At 36.3% G+C, this 25,001-nt stretch overlaps 2 protein-coding genes across 3 annotated transcripts in view; one reads left to right on the top strand and one right to left on the bottom strand.

Moving 5' to 3' along the window:
* The window catches only part of LOC128998610 (uncharacterized), a 44,841-nt gene extending 36,040 nt beyond the window's left edge, over positions 1-8,801 (bottom strand). Inside the window, exon 1 of the mRNA XM_054424860.1 lies at positions 8,676-8,801. Coding sequence (XP_054280835.1) covers positions 8,676-8,775 — 100 coding nt within the window. The 5' untranslated portion in view covers positions 8,776-8,801. The remainder of the gene's footprint in view (positions 1-8,675) is intronic.
* A 2,586-nt stretch (positions 8,802-11,387) lies between these two features.
* LOC128998695 (probable cytosolic Fe-S cluster assembly factor AAEL012261) overlaps positions 11,388-25,001 on the top strand; it is a 52,937-nt gene continuing 39,323 nt past the window's right edge. Inside the window, exons 1-2 of one of the 2 annotated variants that reach the window (XM_054425074.1) lie at positions 11,388-11,655; positions 23,445-23,537. In XM_054425074.1, the coding sequence (XP_054281049.1) occupies positions 11,590-11,655; positions 23,445-23,537 (159 nt within the window). In that variant the 5' untranslated portion in view covers positions 11,388-11,589. The remainder of the gene's footprint in view (positions 11,656-23,444; positions 23,538-25,001) is intronic. The other variant, XM_054424980.1, reaches the window with a different exon arrangement.

Raw genomic sequence — 25,001 nt, 5'->3', positions numbered from 1 at the left:
TTCGTATTTCTCCATAAGGATAACATGGGAGATATTTTTTATTTACAGAAACATATGTTTGCTACTTGAAAATAGTCAAAGTCTACTACATAATAATTGCTGTGTATTATGACTCTTAATGTATACCTACTACATTTCAATCAAGGATTGTGTACCTTAAAGTTTACCCATAATGGATCTTAATACTTTATTTTAATGCTGGGAATAGTAAAATTTAGTGGAGAACAAGTTACCATGATTTAGAAAACTTTACTATAATAATTTATGTATTTAAATCACAAATCTTTGACATTATTAATTCATTTGAAACTAAACAGCTGATCGACAAATCAAACAAATCATCTACTTCATGTGAATAATGTTATTACACATAGTTTTTTTAACCATTCTTTTTTACTTGTGGGTGTATTTTGAGTTTGCAGTTATGAAAGCACCAAGCCAAGTAACTTTTATCTAATTTTCTTTATAAACTAACAGTATTATTGAATTACTACATGAACTTGACAAGTCAGGTAATTAATTGTCAGTATACCAAGGGGAAGAAGAGTGGGTCCTTAAAAACAGACGAAGGCGGAGACACCTATCTAGAAAATCCAACTGAGTTTTTAAATATAGAGGTCAGTGGATGGCCAAGAAACAGATTAGACTAATAAAAGGGGGCAGTGGTTTTATTGATGAGGAATATTAATATATCAAAAATGGCACAAGGCTTCATGTGATCAGAATCAATGGTTAACAACTTAATAGAATGTAAAGTCTTAACTGGAACAAGTGAGTGGGGACATATTTTGATTTCGAGGATAAAGATTTTCCCGTCTGAAACAAACTTACCTTTCAAAATGGAAAGATGCTAATTTCTGTTACCTTTGGCATTTGCAGCGCTGTTCTTACCCAGACCAATTGAGTCATGAGCAACTAGGCCTATATTATATGTTGTTTTAAGTAAGGCTACATCTTTTAATAGGATACGCATATTCGTTACGGAAAACTCTGACCAGGGTAATCTTCCTGAAGGTAACTTTAAGGCTAAAATCGTAGTATTCATGGAAGTGGTTTTGTGATAAAGATATTGTTTTTTAGTGTTTATTTTTAAAAGTGTGTTTTCTTCAAGCAGCATTTTTATGACCCTCAAAATATGCTACATAGGCCTATTGGTTTGATATGATAAAATTTTTTGTTAAATGTGTTTTAAAAATCTTTAAAAAATAACTACCCTATAACCTTGCTCGCTGCCTATAACATACTTGAACCTGAACACTTATTAATTTACTAAATGTAATACACATACAGCTAGAAAATGGCTGAACTGCTTCCCTTCCAAGGCTTCATTATTACTGCATTTAATTTTCGACGTCGAGTCAATATATAATGCGATGAATTTGTTTTCTAAATTCATATGTCATTTTGCGGGGCATTGAACCGCACAGGTCCACTAGTATTAAATAATTATGAACAATTAAGTAACAATTATGTAACAAGAATTAAGGTAAAATGTCCCTATGAGATCATGTAACATACGAATTAACGTGTGAGAAAGTATAAGTAGCCAAGAAGTTATATATGCAACAAGATATGGCGTATTGTTTCCATCTGAAGTACACAATGTTGCCTCGGCCTTGGGAGAATTTAATGAAGTTACCTTGGTATGTGTATGGTATTCAGTAACTCAGTTATCAAGAAACACATACCGTAGGCAGTACAAGTGACCGAGGAGAGTGTTAACTCGCGAGAGATTACGTACAAAAATGTAACAGATCTCAAACTCTTTACAAGATCATTAGTGTTATAAAAATGCTTCTCTTCATCTCTACCAGTAATATTCTCTCAGTTTAGCATTGGAGTTGTTGTGAATTGTTTTTGGTTGTTAGGTAATTATGCCACACAAAGTTCTTATTAACGCACCTGTGTATAGATATATAGACACGTATTTATTATTCGTTATTTTTACCGTCTCTTATACACCAGGTAGGCAATAAACTAACGCATCAAATTCGGAGGGCCCTTGTGGGATCGGGTACATACACCTGCACTCGCGGTCAAAAATCTGCCAAAGATTGCATAGGTACCCATTGTGCTCAGCAAAGTCCTTAATTGGTTGTGGTTATTTGGGTTTAATAATTAAATCAATATTATAATCAGGCACAATTGATAGTTTACGAAAAATAATTTCTTGCAAACCATAAAAGTTTAATCGCTGAAATAATAACAATCTTGTATTGTAAAGATATGTCATAAAATGTAATTAACATAAAATATCATCTTACTTAAATTTAAGCGCTACTCAAACAGCATTTTTCTCCCATCATTTTTTCACGTACTCCATTGAAATCAGAAGAAAAGTATGTAATACAAAATCATATTAGTTTCGAAATGGCTCCCAAATTTCCTCATGCAACCAGCAACCCAATGTATTCATTTCACGGCGGTGACGATTATATCCCGCTTTTGCGCGACTACTGTACTTCTAATCGAATCGAGATTCTGCTATTTTATTAGGTTTTAGCATAACAGTTTTATGTCAATTAAAACTCCCTTATATTATAATTGAGTATCAGGGGACCGAGCCTTGTGCTCGGTTGTGGTTGATTGGTTTTAACAGTTAAAATAATATACATGATCAGACACATTTTATCATTACAAAAATAGTTTTATTACAAACCAAAAACATATACTGAAATAATATCAACTGTGTAATGTGTGTTTAATTACACCAGTTTCACAGGTCATAGCATTTAGATTATGTTTTTAAATTTAATAGATAAATAATTTGTATACAGGGTGCTTTTATTTTTAAGTGCATAATTTATCAACTTATTGAGTTTATTTTTTTTCACAAAGTGTATTGTGTTCGTATGTTTTTTAAAAAACACAATGCCTGGGAAACGGAGTAGCCTGTTAATACTTTTAGTTAATTACCGATTAAGTCAATGACTTAAATTGAAGGAACTAATATTATAAGTAATTGAGCTGGTATTTTGCATGAATAAAGCTAATGGACCACAGGCTTAATAGATATGTAGGTGGCACGGTAAAATCTATGCCCGGGACCGGCTATACTTTTTCTTTTCGATGTCCTTATAAGGCCTTATAGAGGCCAAAAATAATAGTAGTTAAAATTTTTATAAATGTATATATACGTCCGTAAACGCGATAACATGAGTAGTTGTTGTCCGATTTTGTTTAAATTTGGCTTGAAGGTGTAGGGCGGGATAAACTTGAATGAGTTAGCGAACCACAATGTTTTGAATGTTTAAATTAAAAGTTGGATGTTTTGCTTATAGAACAAATATTGGAATAATGCAATAATTTTCGGTTTGTCACACTTCGAAGATCACAATTGCCTCAAGAGATGTCGAAATTTACAGAGAACCCGTCACAGACTTCTGCTTAACGAGCACCCGTCAACAACCACAGCCGCCGTTATCACAACACGATATGAAGATGGAGGTCGTGAAGCACGTCTCCTAACCTCTCTTCCGTAGAAAGTCGCGCGGGAATGATGGTGCGGATTTGCGCGGGAAAGTAAAGTCGAAAATGGAGAAAGGTACTCAAGTCCCATTGTCAAGTCATCTAGTGCCTATATAGGGAAGAGGGTACGAACTGTCTGTCATAAACCCGTACCGCCCAACGTCCAACGAAACAATGCGCACTGAATAGCATAGCAACTGGATTGCATTCAAGATTGTCTGTGATTCAAGGCTCCTTCGATGAAGTTCAACCTCATTTACCAACAAATCATCGATCGCAGCACGATTCGCTGATCGAGATACTAAATGTACGTGGTTAGTAACCCTAAAGATAAGAACATTTTATTTATTGTAACAAATACTGGGAAGATTATGTTCCTATCATTACAGTACTACTAATTAAATAGATTAGAGACAACGAGACAACTAACGAATCTAATGTTTGAGTGGTCAAACCCCCATAGGTACTTAATGGGTATTCAACAGAAACGCAATGGATAGTATCGATATTGTATTTACATTGGTCCAATCACAGAAGGCATACAAGTTTCTACTGATAGCCACGTCTGTGTGAGAAATGATCTTGAATTTAACAACAGTTGAAGAGTTCTCTACTGTAATAGAAAAACTGAGAACCGCGTATCAATCTTAAAAATCAATAGATATTATCAGATGGTCAATCAATGGGGTGTTTTATATTAATTTTCGCAAGGCTGTTGCTAAAATGACGTCATTTCACAGTGCATAGTCGCGGATTGATTCACTATAACGACAGATATCATTATACAGTGTCATGCCGCCATACATAAGTAACTTACTCTATGGACCTGTAGTTTGGATTCACAAGCGGTTGTTTAACACACAACCATAGTGACATTGCTACGTATATCAGGATTGCTACCAGAGTGGTAGGGTAATACTATGGTTTAAGTAGGAGGAAGCAATCTACTTTGATTGTAAAATCGGGATGGACGATTTGGCATTCAAATAAAGACCACGATGACGCTCTCAGGCCATCTAGGCCCTAGGGTGAGTTTTCTTTTTCTTATCATGTAATCACTTTAACAAATTGTATAGGCCCAATTATGGAGCGTTGGAATCGGAACACAGTAACACAGTTCATCTTCTCTCCGTCTCCAGCCCTGGACAGCTGACTGGTCATGAATGCTGCATGTTTCAAAATGAAACTTTTATTATATTGTACAACAATCTCGACACTGGTTTCACACGTTCTATTAGATTCGGATGCAGACAATGCAGAAAGCAACACGAGTTGACTTTCCTCCTCGGCTGTATAGATTGTCACTTTCACAGGTGACATAGAGAGGATATGGATACGAAGCAACGTTCTGTCCTTAGCGTAGATGCCTGGTGCCACGGGAACGTCGTAGAAATCTGAATAAAAGCACAGTTTCACAAAGATGTCAAAAGAACACATCCGATAAAATGTATCAATTTTTGCCGAAAGTATCTCACGGCTCGGCTTGGCCGTTTATAAGTATAAATGTTAATAGCCATTGTCGACTTTGACAAGCAAGACTACACCAGCTGTGTACTACCATGCTACACTCAATTTACAACATAATTGGCGAACTTAACCACAGAGACAAACAGCACCAGATTAAATGTTGTAGTTTTATTTTGTACAAATCAATATGTTAGTTGGGTAGGCCTATCAATGTGGCTAGCTTTAAAGTAATGATTAAACGTTCGGAGATACAACCCGTACTCATTCTTGGAATTATATATTCAATACAAAATACTATATCGCCCATATCCAAACATGAAAATAAAGTTATGGTGGAATCGGTTATAGTAATGCTGTAGGAGGTAAACTCTTAATTTCCTAGTTCTATCAAAATGCACATGTATGAATAAACTATAGATAGATATGTCATTATAGATCATTTCCAGGGTTTTTATTCGTCAGAATGCTACGAATGGAGACTTTATGATTCATTTAGTTGAAACCCCTACATACGTTTCACTACGTAAACAATAATTACATTTTCGATGATTTTTAAGCCAACACGGATAAGCGTTGAAACTAGTAGTTGGAAAACGATGAATGTAAAAAGGATACCAAGGAGATCAAACAATGCAAATTATAAATTTATTTTATTTTTAACTTGTTGATAATTATAGATCACGGGTTGTAAATGACACTTTCTCCTTTTAGATTAAGACGCTCGTAATGATATGTGAAATCAATTAATAACCTAGGTTTCTAATCAACCTTTACAGCTAGTCTATTAGAGGGTTAATTATCCCTTTACGTTCAAAGTGCATTAACTAAACTACCAAACACTTACACCGACAGGAAAATTATAATTAGATAAACCAATTTGAAAAAACTTCGACTATGGTATTACACAGTTTAAATGTTAAGGTTTTAAACATTTAATTGAACTTAAGGTAGGATACTTCGATCGAATATACTTATTCGATTTAATTCAATTAAAATCCATGTTTTAGCCCCTGAGCAGTGATTTAACTAAAAATAGATTTCAGCTTTCGTCAACAGCTCAATCAGTTGTAATTTACGCTACGGCCATTTCAGCACTAACATGACGTCATCAGACATCTTCAGCTTAACAGCGTCGTCACAGTAGAAACACACGGACACATTTTTTTTACAATTACAAAAATACGAATATAAAATTAACAGGCCTGTTGCACACGCGGTACCGGTTGAGATTATCTGAACTGGATGCCGACTCAATTGTGTTAATTTAATGTTCGTATTTTTGTAATTGTAAAATGTGTCCGTGTTACTGTACCTATGTGTTTATAATGACGACGCTGCTTCAGCTGAAGATGTCTGATGATGGCATGTTAATGCCGAAAATACCGTAACGCAAGCTATAACTGATCGAGCTGTGGACGAAAGGTAGAACCTATTTTTAGTTTTACAATTCCATATCTAAAAACCAATAAATATGTGTTGCTTGTACAAGCATAAAATACATGCATGTTTTGGCTCTTTGAGGACGACACGTCCTAGGTGTGATGAGTTAGTCGTATAGCAAGCTCATTGGCAGGAGCTGAAAAGGGAACGTAGACGCGGAAGCTGAAGTGACTTTCGTTTCATGAGGCAATAGCGCCTATGGACCAGACCTATCTGGGTCAACCCGCGCGCGGCACGGCACTAGACCACAAACCAGTCAGGTGCTGTTCATCAACACCTGATTTTAGTGTAATAATCAGCTGTCTTGTCACAAAAGTTCACGTGTTTGATGCATTCACTCACGGATCGTGCTGTGGGAACTCCGTACCAAACATGCACCAAATCAATCGTAAAAAATACTATCAACAGTAAATTCTTAACAGCACATATTTTTTCAATATGCGATAGGGGTGAACTTGTGAACACATAATTAACATTTACTTGAATATCCTTAATATTGTAGTGAATGAACAGTGTTTCATAGTAATCTACTTATCATAAGATTATGATCACCCATTCTTGGTTGATATTAAAATTAATTTAAAAAGATTTATAAATACCCCCACCACAGCAAACCTGCCGATTAAGCGAAATTCCATTTGTCTGAATTGATTTTTAATCAAATCTATTTAAATAACATTAGGTTTAACGAGTACCTAGGTTTGAATAAAATAAATAAATTTGCAGAGTTTGATCAAAATATATCCATAAACAAGCAAACTACAACACTTTAAAATATTCTCCATAAGAATAACATGAGAATTAGAAATTTAATTTTTTTTTATTTCTCCGTTACCAATAACTGTACAAAAACACTTTGATATAGGCTACTAAATTATTTGTTTTTATGCTCTTTAAAAATGTCTAGAAAAAATTGGGAAATTTTGTTTTTTGAGTGTCAAAAATGGGAAAACCTATTTTTACCCTATAACCCCCCCCCCCCATCAACCCCGTTCCCATGGTCCGATCATGGTGGTTCGCGAACTCATTCAAGTTTATCTCGCCTTACACATTAAAACAGAATTTCATCCAAATCGGACAACAATTACTCAAGTTATCGCGTTCACGGACGTATATATATATATACGTATATATAAATGCCTCTGGAGACATCGAAATGAAAAAGTAAATCGGTCCCGGGCCTAGGTCTTACCGTGCCACCTACGGTAATAGATACTTAGCTATAGGGAAGTTCGCTAAAACAAGCTAAGTTTATTAAGATCCTTATAAAATACCTATTTTTAAATGTAACAAACTTCTGAAACTTAAGGATAGTATAGAAGGCGTCCTAAAAACTATAAGTATCTCGATTACTGTATGTATGGCGATGGACTATGGAGTGGTGGTCTTCCACTAACTGGAAATTGGAAATCATTTGAAAGATAACTAATCAACTGTATAAATCAAAGTATACCGTACTACCGCAGTATACTTGGCTTGGATGTCGATGGGTTTTCAATCAATCTACACTGCGTTTGATTGGTGTTCAATTATGGTAAAATCATGTTTCGTCAAGTTGATGTAGTCGACGTCAAATAACAGTATTGTTTAATTTTTAGGTGAAGGTAAAATTTCATTATCAAACGACTGTAATGACAAGACATCAATAATTTGTTTTCGCCCCATAGAGGTATTGATCAAATTTGCCGTAAATTTTAATATTTAAAAATCTTACTTTGTAAAGCCCAAATTCTAGTGTGAAGTGAAATCTGTGGCCAAATATTTTTATTGACAATTATAGTTTAAAAAATTCCTGTAAAATTATTGTATTCTGCTATGTAGACCTATTTTAAACATCAGTTCTCAGGTTTTAATTTTGATGGTGGAGAAGATTGTGGTAGGCTAATGAGGCTTTTAGATTCTTTCATTAGTCTCAGATAATATTTATATTAGATTGAAACATGTTTAACGCATTGTGTATTTATGCAGCAAATAATATGGGTGTTTTCATAATACATTTATTTATACTGTATTGTGTATATTCTAAAATAAAATTTAAGTAAGAGTACGTAATTATAACGACCAATACGAATTTCCATTGCAAACAACAAACAGAAAATATTAGATAATCATCGAAGTCTATCAGTAAAAAATAATGACTACTGTAAGGATTTTATAAAATATTAATTTAACAGCTAGATAAAGAAATTCAGGAAATATACTGGAATAAGATATGGATTAAAAAACTTTTAATGGCTAGTAATTTTTCATCAAGTTTTTAACCTTCTGTAATTAAATATAACCCTATAATAAATTCTCACCTGGAATTGGCGTGAGATATATAACGGTTACAACCGCAGATAATAAACCGACAAAAACACTACATCTAAAAATCCAAACAAACACGCTCTTATCATACATCGTTCACTCCCCGAGATATCGACTCAAGTGTCGTCTGCATCTGAAACTGACGTATGTTTTTTTTACATCAGCTGTACCACACTGGACTGGGAGAGAGAGTAACGTACAGGCTGGACAACGTTTGCGCAAAAATATATTTATAAAACAGTCATGGAACCTTGACAAATCCATTCAAACAAATAATGGATAATTAGTAATCCAAGTTCGGTAAGAACATTTCTTCAGCTTTTACAATACATATTAATAATAGTTAAATACTTTTATTTCTTTTTAACTGATCGGTAAACACTTAACAGAGCTGCCAGTGGAAACAGGAGCGTTTGGATATAGTAGTGCCACGCATGCGCACTAGTAGACCATACCAAGTAAACGCTCCGGCTACTTTTAATGTAACGGTTGTGAAACGTCAAACTAGTTATAGCGGGTAGCTATTTCTGTTACTTTGGAACGAAACCGTATGGCGTTGATGGGTAATGGGTATCACTGTATATTGCTTGTAGCCTGCAATTAATAGTCATATACTTATTATTAATTTATTTATTTTGAAAGACTTCGTCTCAAATTCACTAACGGCAACTAAAGCGGTATATGGATCATACACGTAAACAAAATGACGTACCGGTAACTGGTTCGAATTCTATTATAATAATAACATTAACATAATTTCATGGTTTGGACAGTTCTATTTCAGTTATGTTAAGTAATGTTTACTTTCGGACCAGTAACACAACACCATTTGTTTATTTTAATGACCCACCACTTTACTGTTCTAATATTCGTGGGGAATCTACAAGTTAGTTGTGGTTGTAGGTTGTAGCTAGAGAGTAGTAGCCTATACTTAATCACTATAAGTATAGTGAGGGCCTAACGTGACTCTTTTTGACCCAAGGTCGAGTTTTACGATCGTGGCGAAGCCGAGGTTGGAAAATGAGCGATGGTAAAAAACACTTTTTTCCTGTGTGGTGAACTATATTTTTCGTCATATTGCATAATTTTAACAAAGGCTAGAAAACGAAATAATTTTTATTTGAAGATTAGGCTACCTCTCAAAACGACTTCCAGCTTGTTTTCAATTCTACTAAAAATGCAAATAAGTTGCTGTTTAGTAAGTGATTCAATCATTAGTCTATTACGATTATGTTACATTACCATCGATGTGTCGAGCGATCGACAACAATAAGCTAACACTTTACATAATAAATCAACCGATAAATAGTTTCGATCGATACGATTGCCATAATCGAAATTTACAACCGTTTACAAAAGCCGATTTACTCCCTAGAGACTAAAAATATGCTACTTTAGACCCGCAACGCATGCATTAAAAACGGCTGTTTTTGCTGCAGAAAAATTGATTTGGTTTATACAGGGTTAACAATTAAATCTTAGGACGAATTTATAATTTTAAAAAGAGAAGAGATATCATAACCAAATTTAGTATATCATCATTACTGGTAATAGAAAGCTACTTTCTGTGTACATGGTGATCGGATGACACCTATAGGGAGCGGCCCCTTTAGGAAGTAAGTTTAAAATCTTAAAGTTAAAGGTAAGCATAGGTTGATATGTAGATCAAATTGAAGGCCTTATTGAACTAAAAACAATGCCGCAAACCAGACCTCAAATGGGCAATCGAGTCAAAAAGATGTTTGAAGATCCGTTAAATTTGCAATGCTATTTATACGCTATCTCCTCAGGGGGGCCCGCTAGAAGACGGAAGAAAATCATAAACGTGAGCATAGGTCATATGCACATCAAATTAAAGGTCTTTATCAGTAGAATACAATGCCACACATTTGAGCTAAAAGAACAACTGAGTAAAAAATGGCAGCCATTTAAAGATTAAAAATGGCAGATTCAAGAAATCTTTAAACATCTGTCATTTTTGACCCGATTGTCCATCTGATGGTCCGGTTTGTGGCATTGTTTATAGTTCAACAAGACCTTTAATTTGATGTGCATATCAACCTATGCTTACCTTGAGGATTTTAAACTTACTCCCCAAGGGCCGTCCCCCATAGTTGACATCCGATCACCATACACAAAAAAAGTGGTTTAATTACTATTACCAGTAGTCATATGCCGAATTTGGTTGTGATATGTGTTCTAGTTGTAAAGTTATTAAGTCGTCCTAAGACTTATAATTGTCATCCTGTATAAAAAAAACATGAGGTAACTCAGCTGAATTTTATTACCCTGGAATTTTTTCCTAAGCAAAAACTGACAACACAAACTAGGGGTAATCCGGCCTCGGAGTTGCAAAACTTGAGTTAAATAAATTAAAGGTGAAATTAAACGCACCTTTCACGGTTGTGAATTTAATGAGAACAAATTAAATTATAAAACCTAGAGTGTAAATTAGTGGTGTCAGCTCTGCTCGGGGGTTAAGTGGTAACACTCCCGTGACACAAAAATAGAAGTTTGGAACAAGATAACAAAATACCAGGCACTCGTTTCGTTATGTAACTGGTACAACACGTGACATTTCACAACCGTTACATTAAAAGTAACCGAAACTTTTACTCAGCATTTCTTCAAACAGACGTTCCTGCTAGTGTGAAATGCGAATGCGCGGCACTTACAGACGCTCCTGTTGGAAATACTGCTTGACCAATCAGTACAATCGTTCCGTCCGTGGTATGGTTGGTATTGCTATTTCATAAAATGTCAAATGTCAAGCTGTCAAGCAAGGAAAAACAAGAGCAAGACTGAAGGAAGAGTTAGGTTAGGTTACGTTGTTATTGATAGTTTTAGGCTCCTCAAAGACATTTTATTCCTATATGTTTGGTATCCAAGAGATCGCGTGAAAGGATCATGGCATCAAGGTTTAGTGGAGTACTTCAACTCACAGATCTAGATGATTTCATTACACCATCACAGGTGGGCTATCCAGCAACTCTAGGCTGACAAGTAAACAACTCAGGACAAAACCTAGGATTTAAGTTGTAGCTATTTTATTCCAACTGATTGGATTTATTACTAAGTTATTACAATGATATCAACTTACAAATAACAAATTTTAATTGGCCTTGGTTATGTTTTATGCGGTTGGTAAATATATTTAGAATGTTGAAGGCCCTATGTCATCAATTGTTGTGTTTGTGTGTTGTTGTAACTGTCAGTCAATGTTGTTCTCGCAACTACGCCTATCCCTAGCCTTGTGAAGTCACCTACAAGCTTAGGAAATTTAAGTCTATTCCCCTAGGACAAACTATCAGATTCAGCATGATGCAAATCAAAATGTTAAGTTAGTGATAGGATTAACTTATTATCTTGATCTTAAACCAGACAGGAAAGATAGTGGTACTTCCCTTTTAACACGTTCGCTGCTGACCGTTAGATGCCGGGACGGCACCAGGAGCTGAACTAACGCTCGCCGCTACGTAAATATTGCTGCCGATACACTGAATTACAGTAAAAACAACAGTAGTTGTACTGGATGGCAATGTTCTGCAATAAAACTGGCTTTGGACATAGTACTCTAGCCCTCCAAGTGTCCATAGTTTAGGCCTTAATGTCCACCTATTTTTGGCGCATTTGCAAGGTTTTATTAAAACGGATCTGAGAAGCTTAAAACAATGTTAATTCTAATGTTCTATATACCATTTTGTTTGGAAAATCATGGGCTTCAATATTATATATAAAACATAAGGAACATTTAAAAAAAAAAAAAAATTTTTAGGTAAAAAAAATATAATTTCGAAAATTTTCAAAAAAAAAATAAGTTTGCGCCTAATGAAATTGTATAAATTATAGGCCTATAAATATTTGAAAATAGCCACTTTGTTCTAAATTTTATGAGGATTACAAATATATAATAATACTAGCTGACCCGGCGAACTTCGTATCGCCTAAGTTATAGGTTTCCCCTAAGACAAACCGATGGAAAGAAAGTACCGTTACGTTTAATTTTCAAGATGATCTCGTTCGCATCGCTCAATCACGTCCTGGTTGAAGTTCGTTCGCTACGCTCACTCACCTTTGGGTTGGAGCTCGTTCGCTACGCTCACTCACCTTTAGGTTGGAGCTCGTTCGCTGCGCTCACTTGCCTTCAGGTTAGCTCGTTCGCTACGCTCACTCGCCTCCAGGTTGAAGTTCGTTTGCTACGCTCACTCACCTTTTGGTTGCAAATTAGCTGTTGTCATAAATGTAAAAGAAATAATAGTGCTGCACCCTTTTGGTAATCCTTGTAACTTTAATGCTATTGAACATCATAGAACAGAACCAACTTGTTTAATTGAAACAGCTGTTAAGATTCATTAATTCCATTTCTCATAAGGTTAACATGGGAAACTCCAGAGGCACTGGGGCGGAGCCCTTTTAAGAATTTCGAAACGGGAAATAGTTTACGTCCGATTCGCATACCTACAGAATTTACACACCAAATTTCATAACGATCGGTGAAGTCGTTCCGGAGGAGTTTGCAGACAAACACTGTGACACGAGAATTTTATATATTAGATAAGGAAGTATATTTGCAAATAAATAAGTTATGGGCAAAAAACTGATTTCAGTACATAGCGTTTAGCTAAGAATGCATAGCCTAACCATAGCTAGGAATCTGGCTGATAATTTACATCAATATCACTACCTACTTCTTCAGGATCATCAACCAGCACTTCAAAACCACTTAAATCTTCTTATAATGCACCACGTATATCACTACTTTTGATTTTTAACACTAAAACAATGATAAACGTAATAAAACACATCAGTCATCGGTCCGGGGGAACCTAGCTGTTTACAAATACACGCACGTCAGCTGTCTGCTACAATATTTTCAGAACTAAAATGAATAGCGCTTAGAGACAGACATCTGGAGACAGCTTAGAATGTAACGGAAAGAACGATACCTAACTCGATCCAGTTCAATCCGATTCAGTCAGTTATAGAGCCTTCGCCGTAAACGATGTCTGCTTGTCGAAAAATCGGCAAGTAACACTATACAAAGTGTGGTGCTTGCCGAATTTTCGTCAAGTAACACTGGGAGGGCTAGAGAAGTGATTCTGATAGATAGCAGCACTGCCCAGGTTGTAGTTGGTAAATTAGTGTCGCTATCTAGCAGGAAAGAGGTGGGACAAAGCCCTGTTCTAAACGACCCTGGTGGTGATTTTGGGAAACTATATTTTTTATTGTTAGAAAAGTACGTCCCCACGAGCTGCAAAGAAATATAGGACGCTCGTGACGAGCTGGCTGATCCATGGTAACGTTAAACATCTGGCGCCGTAGCCGGTTTGACGTTCCGGAACGTCCGTAGCAGCGAACTTGTTAAGGGGAACATTCATTATTATCGATGATTTTTTTCGATATTTGATATTTTAATATAATTTAATCAAAATATCGATAATCGAGATATCGAAAAAAAAATCGTCGATAATAATGAGTTCCCTTTTAACAGGAAAGTACCAAGTTAGTTTTGAGATGATAATAGGGTTACCATTATTGTAATTTGTAAAAAAAAGATTTCAGCTAGCGGTCCCCACTACTTTGTATGGTCGCCATTTTTTTGAAAAGTATTAAAGTACTATAACTTAACAAGAATACGGGCTAACAAATTTGTATAGCACAGATGTCATAACAGACACGGTATGGGGACATAAGAAAATTATGTCACTGGCCCGAAAGTAAACACGTGTTTTTATTAAAAGCCTATTTAAATGGAACTGTCTAAAAACCGCCAAACAAGTTGTTACGGCTATTAGTAACCTTATAGACATTCGGGCCAGTAATTAAGCCCCACATTTACTAACTTATTATACATTAACTAACTTACTACCCTACCTAGCTGATTAACTTACAAAATGGAACTGTTCTAAACTAACCTAACCGTACACAAACATGCCGTATGTGAGTAACTTAAATGTGGGGCGTAAACTAAAGTGCAGACTAGATGTGAAAGCAAAAAATGTCTACAGCATCTTGCTTGTCACATCTCACTAAACGTAACAAATAACAGAATAACGTTAACAAAACGCTCTGTCTGCTAGACTCGGTTCGGCTTTGTAGGGAACACCATGGATACCTTCAGTCTGGCCGGCAGATGTGAATTGAAGGACTGGGAGCAATAAAACAGACGATAAACTAAGGACGTTGCTGGCCATGAAGTGAAACTGAGTGAGGAATAAAAAAAACGTTGTCAGTAGGTAGAGAGTGCGAGAGTTGCATTTTTCAGTCACTGCATATTTTAATGACACAAACATTTATTTTATTCCAAAAGTGCTGTTTTATGTATATATATATATATATATATATATAGGTAGGGCCTAATGTCTTTTAATAGAGAGTAAAAACAAGGAGATTACTCACTTTTTGCAGAAATCCCCCGGAGCTAAATTTTTAACATCAAGATCCGGTATTCTCCGGGGATATGGGAAAGAGTTGATGAGGAAAAAAATTACTCAACTTAATACCATGGGAGTAAGGAGAGTGTCATTCTACTAAATGCCTCTCTTTGGGCTAACTTAAGTGTAGCAATGACAGAACTGGCAAGCAGGGTGGCGGTGTTGCAGTTTATATCAGGGAGGGAATCAAATTTAAACTGGTAAATTGCTCAAACTCTGAGTACTCGGCAAAACCGGAATTTTTAATTATTGAAGTTAGCCTATCTGGGGCTGAGAATTTGCTGTTATGTGTATGTTATCGTCCACCTAGAGCAGGCAATCTATTGGATTTTGAAAACGCTCTCTTAAATTGTTTGTTTGGATACAGTCATGTCTTGATCATGGGGGACTTCAATATTAACCTTCTTTCAACCAATGAAAACTATGAATACAGACAACTGACTACATTGTTCGACTCATGTAACTTTAACATACTCCCACTTGACCCTACACATCATGTAGCCGAGTCTGACACTCTTCTTGACTTAATCGTAGTATCAGATGTTGTAGACATTGTACATCATGGGCAGCTTCCAGTTCCAGCAGTATCCAAGCATGATCTCATATTTTGTGTGTATTCAGTTAAGGCACCTAAACCCAAGACTAAATTTATAAAATATAGGGATTTTAAGAATATGAATCAAGTTGAGTTTATGTCAGATATTCAGAAAACACCATGGCACTTAATAGAAAATTCTCAATCTCTTGATGAAATGTTAAATGAACTAAACAGCAAAATTATAAATCTGTTTGACAAACATGTTCCAATTGTTTCAAAACGTTTGACCAAAAAACAACCAGTGCCTTGGATTACCCCTGAAATACGTAGCTTGATGGCTAGGCGCGACTGTCTTTTCAGGAGAGCAAAACGTTCCCGGAATCAAGAAGAAATGGAACAGTATCGTTATTTTCGAAATAGAGTTAAACAACTTTTGCGGAATTCAAAATTACGACATATTCGTATGCTTTTTGAAAACAATAACCAACCATCTAGAGTTTTATGGCGTAACGTAAAAAGTCTTGGGCTTGGGAAACAACCTGAAGCACAGAGAGTCAATATTCCTCTGAATGAATTAAACGCTTTCTTCTCTTCCTTTGGTCAAAGCATCAATCAACAACAAGTTGAAAGTTATATAACGGAGTTAAGAAACTCCCCTGTACAAGAATTAGGATACCCCAAGTTCACTTTCAAACCTGTACTGCAGTCTGATGTTCTGAAATCTATTCGACGTATTCGCAGTAATGCTATTGGATCTGATGGCATTCCAATTCGCTTCATTAAGGACATTCTCTTTGCTATACTCCCCACTATCACCTGCATTTTCAACACATCTCTAAGGCAAAACATATTCCCGATTTCTTGGAAGTCTGCCCTAATTCGTCCCTTAAATAAGATTCCAGCACCTGCTTCTTGCCAGGATTTCAGGCCGATCAGTATATTGCCCGCATTATCTAAAGGCCTTGAAAGAATCGTGCACTGCCAAATCACTGAGTTTCTGACTGAAAACAATATCTTATGCAACTCACAGTCTGGCTTTCGAGCAGCTCACAGTACAGAAACAGCACTCTTACGTGTGACGGACGACATTAGACTAGCAATGTAACATCGGCAGGGTACGATTCTTACCCTATTTGATTTTTCTAAAGCCTTTGACTGTGTAAATCATAAGCTCCTTTTGGAAAAGCTAAGGGCCATAGGGTTTTCAAATGGTGTATTGGACTGGCTGGGATCATATCTGTCAGACAGGCGGCAATGTGTTGAGGTTGATGACTTACGATCTGACTGGGAGACAGTTACTAGTGGTGTACCTCAGGGGTCCATCCTTGGTCCTCTGTTGTTCGTACTATACATAAATGACTTGAGCTCAGTCCTCACACACTGTAAATACCACATGTATGCTGACGACATACACATTTATACACATTTTTCACCCAAACAGATCAACGAAAGTGTTCTGAGAGTGAACGAAGATATTGAGAAAATCATTACTTGGACTAATAAACACGGACTCAGACTTAACCACGAAAAAACTAAACCGATCATAATTTGTCATCCACGTTTACGGAACTCTATTGACTTTCTGACGACGAATCCAATAACTATAAATGGAACAGATTTGCTTTACAATGACAAGGTCAACAACTTAGGGCTTACTATCAACTCGACACTTACTTGGGGCGATGCGGTAGTAGACATCCGTAAAAAGGTGTTTGCATCAATCCACTCACTTAAAAAGTTACAGAATTTCTTGCCTTTGCACATAAAGTTACACCTGGTTAAATCACTTGTTTTTCCCCACTTCACTTACTGCAGCTCTGTGATCAATGACATGACTGTAAACCTCGCTGATGCTCTCCAACGCGCTCAGAACTACTGCCTAAGATTCATTTATGATCTAAGACGCAGTGAGCGCATCACACCTTTCTACATTCATGTTATGTATCAAGAAATAAGTCCATATGTTTTATTTATAACATCTGTCAGATGACTGTTTACATTATTATGTTTTGTTTACTTTTTAGTTTAGTCTGATTTGTGAGTTCAATAAATTCAGTTGTGTTAATTATGTTTTAATTTACTAAACTGGCGACGAGGATAATTGGATAATGGATCTCAATAAGCCTGATCGTTTTGACCCCCATACAAATCCTGCAAGTGTCGCACAGCGTTGGGGTACATGGATTAAGCAATTTGAGAGGTATGCTTTAGCTGCAGACATTACCAGTGATGTAAGGAAAACTGCACTAGTACTTAATCTAGCTGGTGAGGAAGTGGCTTACATTTTTGACAGTTTACCACAACCTAATGAAATAACGTACAAAAATGTTATAAAACTATTAACTGACTATTTCGCTCCTACCAAAAATGTCCTTTTTGAAATATTTAATTTTAGGAAGTGTCATCAAGCAGAATCAGAGTCGTTTAACTCTTTCTATTCTCGACTAAGAACATTAGCTGTGAACTGTGAATTCAAAGACTTGGATAGGGAATTAATTATGCAAATTTTGATTGGATCTAGAAGTGATGAGTTAAGGAATAAAATTTTGAAAGAACCTACTATTAAACTTCAGGATGTTGTTATTGCAGCTAAGTCAAATGAATTATTTCAAACTCAAAGTAAGGAACTTTCTTTCAGTAGCTCAAGTTTTGCTAATGCACATAAAATTGACCATTCAAACAGGAAATTTGTTGCATTTAACAACAATCCAGCTCACTCTGTTACACCTAATGTTTGTCTTGGTTGTGGACTAAGACATTTTAGAAGGGATTGTCCCCATCTTCAGACTACTTGTAATATTTGCAAGAAAATTGGGCATCTAGCACGAGTTTGTTAAGGAGGGAAACCACGCCCCAAAGAATATTTTAGCCAAAAACACGGATCAAAGGGACAGCGGGCTCATGAAGTTTTGTCAGAGGAAACCAATTATGAACAAGAAGAAACGTTTCCACCTCTATCAAATAACGAAACAACTCAATACGTCCAGGAAGTTAACTGCACTAAAGTACCGGAACTGTATACAACTGTCAACATAAATAATCACAAAGTTCTAATGGAAGTTGATACTGGTGCAGGTGTTTCTATCATAGGAGGAGAACTATGGAATACAATTTCTCATAAAAACTGTAAACTACAACCTTCTCCTTGGAAACTCAAGGATTACAGTGGTAAACCTGTAAGTGTTTTAGGTCAGACTAATGTTTATGTGAAATACGGTAAGTTCAATGGTTTCCTTCCGTTAGTCATAACTGAAGGTAATAGAAATAGTTTATTGGGGCGTAATTGGCTAAAAAGTCTTAACATTGAAGTAAACGGAGTACTTTCAATCAACTGTCATGAATCTGAAGTTCTTAATAAAGCTCAGCTGGATGTTCAACATCTGAAAAGTGAATTTTCCGATGTATTTTCAAATTCTTTAGGGTGCTATAAAGGACCTCCGATCGAACTGAAAATTGACCAGAATTATAACCCAATTCACTTAAGAGCGCGCCCTTTACCTTATGCATTGCAGGCCCCAGTAGAAGAAGAGCTGAATAAGTTAGTTAATCAGGGAGTGTTAGAACCTGTTCAGGTATCGGATTGGGCCACACCAATTGTTGTTTCCGTAAAAAGCAATGGTAAAATACGAATTTGCGGTGATTATAAGGCAACGTTAAACAAAGCTATCCAAGATCATCTGTACCCTATTCCACCAATCTCTCAGCTCTTAGCAAACTTAAACCAAGGGAAATATTTTGCTAAGTTAGATTTAGCCCAAGCTTATCAACAACTGGTTGTTGACGAGAAGTCGGCACTAGCTCAGACACTAATTACACACAAGGGTGCTTTTAAACCAAAAAGACTACAATTCGGTATTAGCTCAGCTCCATCTATATTTCAACATTTTATTGAGGGTTTGCTTTCGGGCTTGGACAATGTAATCCCTTACTTTGATGATATTTTGGTTAAAGCAGGAACAATACACGAATTGATTACCACATTAAGACAAGTATTCACTCGTTTTAGAGATGCAGGGATTACACTCCAAAGCGAAAAGTGTTCTTTGTTATCTACATCAGTTGACTTCTTGGGATTTGTTGTGAGCTCTGACGGAATTCGTCCTAACCCGGACAAAGTCAAATCCATTCAAGATGCTCCTGAGCCGACTAACAAGGAACAACTGCAGGCATTTTTAGGTTTACTTAATTTCTATCACTGTTTTTTACCCAACAAAGCCAATGTTGCAGAACCTTTACATCGCTTATTGGACAAAAATGTTAAATGGCGGTGGGAGGAAAAACATAAACTTGCTTTCAATGCTTCAAAGAAGCTCCTTTCTTCCGATAGTATACTGGCTCATTACAATCCCTCCAGCCATCTTATACTAACTTGTGATGCATCTCCTTATGGTATTGGTTGTGTGCTTAGTCAGGTTCGAGGGGAAAAGGAAGTTCCAATTGCGTTTTATTCCAGGACAATGAGTCAGTCAGAACGAAGATATGCTCAAGTAGATAGGGAAGCACTTTCCATCATTGGAGGGGTTAAAAAATTCCACAATTACTTATATGGGAGGCATTTTGAAATTAGAACAGATCATAAGCCACTTCTGGGTCTTTTCACTGTGGATAAACAAACACCAAACACACTGTCACCTCGAATGATTCGCTGGAGTATCCTTTTAAATGGATATGACTTTGATCTTGTATACAAACCGGGGATTTCTATTCCGAATGCTGATGGTTTGAGTCGTCTTCCATGTTCCTCCAATGTTGTTGATCAAGAGATAAATGAAGTCTTGAATGACGTGCTATACATTGAATCCGATGAGGTTAAACCAATCACCGCTAATATAATAGCAAAAGAAACAGAAAAGGATCCACTTCTATCTAAAGTACTATTATGGACTCAACGTGGTTGGCCAACTCATAACTCAGATATCAACCTTACGCCTTTCATTTCTCGTCAAAATTCAATTTCTCAATACAAACAATGTTTACTTTGGGGAACTAGGGTGATCATTCCATCCACTCTCAGGCAACAAGCTCTGAAGCTTCTACACATGGGACATGAGGGCATTGTTCGAACAAAGGCGTTGGCTCAAAGCTATTTCTGGTGGCCAAAACTTGATCAAGACATAGAAAACATAGTGAATTCTTGTCAAGCATGTCAACAAAGTCGTCACAACCCTCCAAGAGCAACAGTTCTTCCCTGGGAGAAAACGAAACAACCCTGGTCTCGTCTCCACATAGATTTCGCTGGGCCCTTCCAAAACAAGTTGTTTTTGATTGTTGTCGATTCTTTCAGCAAATGGTTAGAAGTAGTTTTGGTGCCTTCTACAGATTCAAGATCAACTATAAAGGTCCTCAGAAGCCTTTTCGCAACACATGGTGTTCCAGACACAATAGTATCTGATAACGGGTCGGCTTTCACTTCACAAGAATTTCGATCGTTTAACACGTTCGCGGCGGCACGTCAAATGGCGGGCGTATCCCAGGTCCGGCGCAGCCCTCAGCATCGAACAAACCCGATTGCCGCGTGTGATTAGCTTTCCAATTTCGGGCTGACAAATAGCAAATAACGTGCGAGGATGTCCTGCTTTACAACAAGAGTCGACGTAGTTCGCTAAACACCAACAGATAGCAGCACTGCTTGTAACGTAGCCGGTCCCATTGGAATTGTATTGCCAAATGGAGGGAAAAAGACGGGACAAAAGTAGGATTTTGAGATTGCCAGACGGGGATTTACGGGAAAATTTACTACCAACCAACACCACAACAAAATACAGTATACTATTGAGAAGTGCTGTGCGAGGTTTCAAGTTTCTAGCTCTAATCCTGGCTTAAAAATAAATCATTTCGTACTGCCTTGCAGCTTGGGAGCGATCGCACCCACCAGGATGGCATTAGGGTTCCGTATGGGAGCGATCGCTCCCATGCCGCCGCGAACGTGTTAATGAAAGCAATGGCATCCGCCACGTCGTGGTTGCACCATACCATCCGTCATCGAATGGTCAGGCAGAAAGGATGGTCCAAACGACAAAAAATTCTTTGCGACGAATACTTCAAGGAGATTGGCAAAAAAGATTGGCTCAGTTCCTAATATCGTCTCATATAACGCCAAATTGTTCTACTAATATGTCACCGAGTGAACTGCTGTTCGGAAGGCGTATTAGAACCATCTTAGACAGAGTTTACCCAGATTATTCTTCAAGTGACAAAGAAGAGAAAATCTTGGATAAAGCGCTTCACGATTACCAACAGTCACCTCAGAGGAAATTTAAAGAAAATGACTCCGTATTTGCAAGAAACTATAATCAGCGAGGACCAAAGTGGATTCCTGCTAAAGTCACTAGAATAACCGGGCCACTGAGCTACCATTTGATAACAAAAGAAGGCATTGAAATACGACGTCATATTGACCAATTGAGACCTCGCTCAGAAACATCAAAAGCATCTACTAACTCACACTTGGATAATCCTGAATCTCCAGTAAACCCACCATTCCACCCACTACTCCAGAATCCTATTCAAATGAGAACACCAGAAGCACATCATATCACTCCAGTGCAACCACCATCAATGGTTCGCAATCCTATTATGATGAGAACACCAGACGTACAACCAATGCGACCATCAGTGATGCAACAATATCGCAATTCCTTTAGTGGTATAGAAGGATCAATTAACCCTCATCAAGAAGATGCTGGTTTCAACGTTTCTGGTTTAATTCAAGACTCCACTAGCATGAGCACGAGTCCACAACCTGTTCGGTCACGTGTCTCTAGATCAAACTCCCAAAACACTTCAATGAGCATGAGTCCTCGACCTGTTCGTATCCGTCGACCACCGGCATATCTGAAGGACTACCTAACGGGGGGAGGAGTGTTATGTATCAAGAAATAAGTCCATATGTTTTATTTATAACATCTGTCAGATGACTGTTTAAACATTATTATGTTTTGTTTACTTTTTAGTTTAGTCTGATTTGTGAGTTCAATAAATTCAGTTGTGTTAATTATGTTTTAATTTACTAAAATTCATTCTAAGTTATTAAAGCTATGTGACCTGAGATCAATCAAAATTCTTTCGCTAACCTATTCAATATTAAAAAACAATTTTCCAAAATATTTTGTAGATGATTTTAGGTTTGTAGCTGAAGAAAGTGTCAGATACTCACGCCATGCATCATTAACTTTGCGTATGCCTCACCATAGGACCGCAGTTTACGACAGAGCGTTTATTGTAACTGCTTGCCGTCTTTGGAACGATCTTCCTTTAGCTATTAAATCCCTCGATAGTCGTTCCCGGTTTGTGGCAGCGCTAAAAAATCTCTATTTTGAACGTATGGCCATGGTAGGTTTGTCGTAGGGGCCTGTGCGCATGGCGGTCGCTGACTTGTATGTATGTGTGAGTGAGTGTGTGTGTGTAAGTATTTTTAAAATTTACTGATTTTTGATAAAAGTTTCTGTATCTGAGTTTCTGTAGATTTCTGTTTTGTTTTATTGTATAAGCTGATTATGTTAAAATATTTATATTATGTTTTAAAGTACAGGTTAAGTGTAAGAAAGGGCCATGTGGCCCTAACTTTGCCTGTATAAATAAATGATTTTTCATTTCATTTTTTCATTTCATTTCATTTCATTTCATTTCATTTCATTTAAGTGTATGAAAGTACTTAGTGAAAATTAAAATGATATCGTCTCAGTGGTTTGTCATACTTAGCTCACAGCATAACTTAACTTACCTTTGCATAGTCATGTGGCTAAATCTGCTAAATAGAACAGACTAACAAACCTATGTGATTATTTCAGGAGTGTATAAAACCTATTAAAATTGACAAGAAATCAGGGACTGGTGCAAAGATAAAGATTGAAGAGGATGGCTCATACTTGCAAGTTAAAGAGGTGAGTTTTTATGGTGATGCTAATATCACTAGCCTACATAACAAACTAGCAATGTAGCCTATAGTAAACTTGTGTTTAGGTCATTCCCTATAGGGCTACTGAACCTTTTTAACCATTAGGCTACATTTGTTTTTTATAATAGGTAACTTCTTGATCAGCATTGTACGTGTTATTAAATTTACGGAAGGTAAATAAAAGATACGTCTTATAACACTTAAAAAATATTTACGCTTTTACTGTTACTCACAAGACGGTAAATATACAAAAAAGATGGTAAGTGGTGATCGATTTTGATTGGACACTCCAATCATTGGGTCTGATGATAATTGGAGTGTCCAATCAAAATCGATCACCACTTACCATCTTTTTTGTATATTTACCATCTTGTGAATAACAGTATAAGCGTAAATATATGTTTTAAGTGTTACAAGACATATATTTTATTTACCTTCCGTTATAATAGGTCTATCAAAAACAAATGTATTTTAAAAATTCTAAAAAGCAAACATTTGATTTACTCTGTTAGAGTTAGAATATATTTTTATATTGTAATTGAGTGAAAATTTAAAAACGTACGTTTTCAGGAAAAGCACTTTGCAAATTTTTTTCCCCTTTTTTCAAAACTTTTATTATTTTTTTATTTTATTAGCATTTGAAGTTTCATAAAATGTCCATGGCAACGCAATATCTTTGGTAGTTATTTTTTAAAAGAGCATCTTTAGTGGAAAAACACAAAATCCTGTCACGACCATAACGGACGTTTAAATGAATATTAAAAATTGTTAATATTATTTTTATAACTATGTTTTGCTATTAAACTAATTTACTTTTATGACCATTATACAATAAAAAGGTCACTAAGCTTTTAGTATATTTGGTCTTTCCAGAAAAAAATAAAAAAAACTCAAAAAATTGAAAAAAAGCCAATAAAATCTTTTTAAGTTTGTATAACTACAAAAAACTTACCTGAGACCCGAAAAATCGTTATGTTTGTATAGAGGTGTGCTTCTTTTGTGTATAAAACATTGAAATATGACGATATTTTAATTTTTGAAATTGTTATGATAGAAATCATAAACGTGATGGTCAGGGACAAGCGGTACGGTCGTGAATTGTCTGGAATAATTTAAATCTTTCTAGGCAATCCTTCAATTATACTGTTAGTTATAATAAAAATATGTGTTTCAATTGAACTAAACTGTTCAATTCACAATTATATTAAAGTTATTGTCACGACCAAACACACTATAATCCATAAGGCTGGATTGGTCGTGAAAAAACCCGCAATGGTCGTGAAACTTTGGTCGTGAAATTACGTGTTATTTGGCTCTGTTCTGGCGGTAGCCCTGCACCTCATGTTCGAGGATACAAAGTGGACTTCTAGGTTAATCTAGCAATTGAAATATCTTATAAACAAAAATTAACACCATGTCTACTTCATCGAATGACTACGTACGGTCATGG

Source organism: Macrosteles quadrilineatus, unplaced genomic scaffold (assembly GCF_028750875.1).
Source record: "Macrosteles quadrilineatus isolate MER2022 unplaced genomic scaffold, UCM_ALF_1.0 Scaffold_1__1_contigs__length_201487025, whole genome shotgun sequence".
Lineage (NCBI taxonomy): Eukaryota > Metazoa > Arthropoda > Insecta > Hemiptera > Cicadellidae > Macrosteles > Macrosteles quadrilineatus.
Note: the sequence above shows the minus strand (reverse complement) of the source record. Positions and strands in the feature narration are given on the sequence as shown.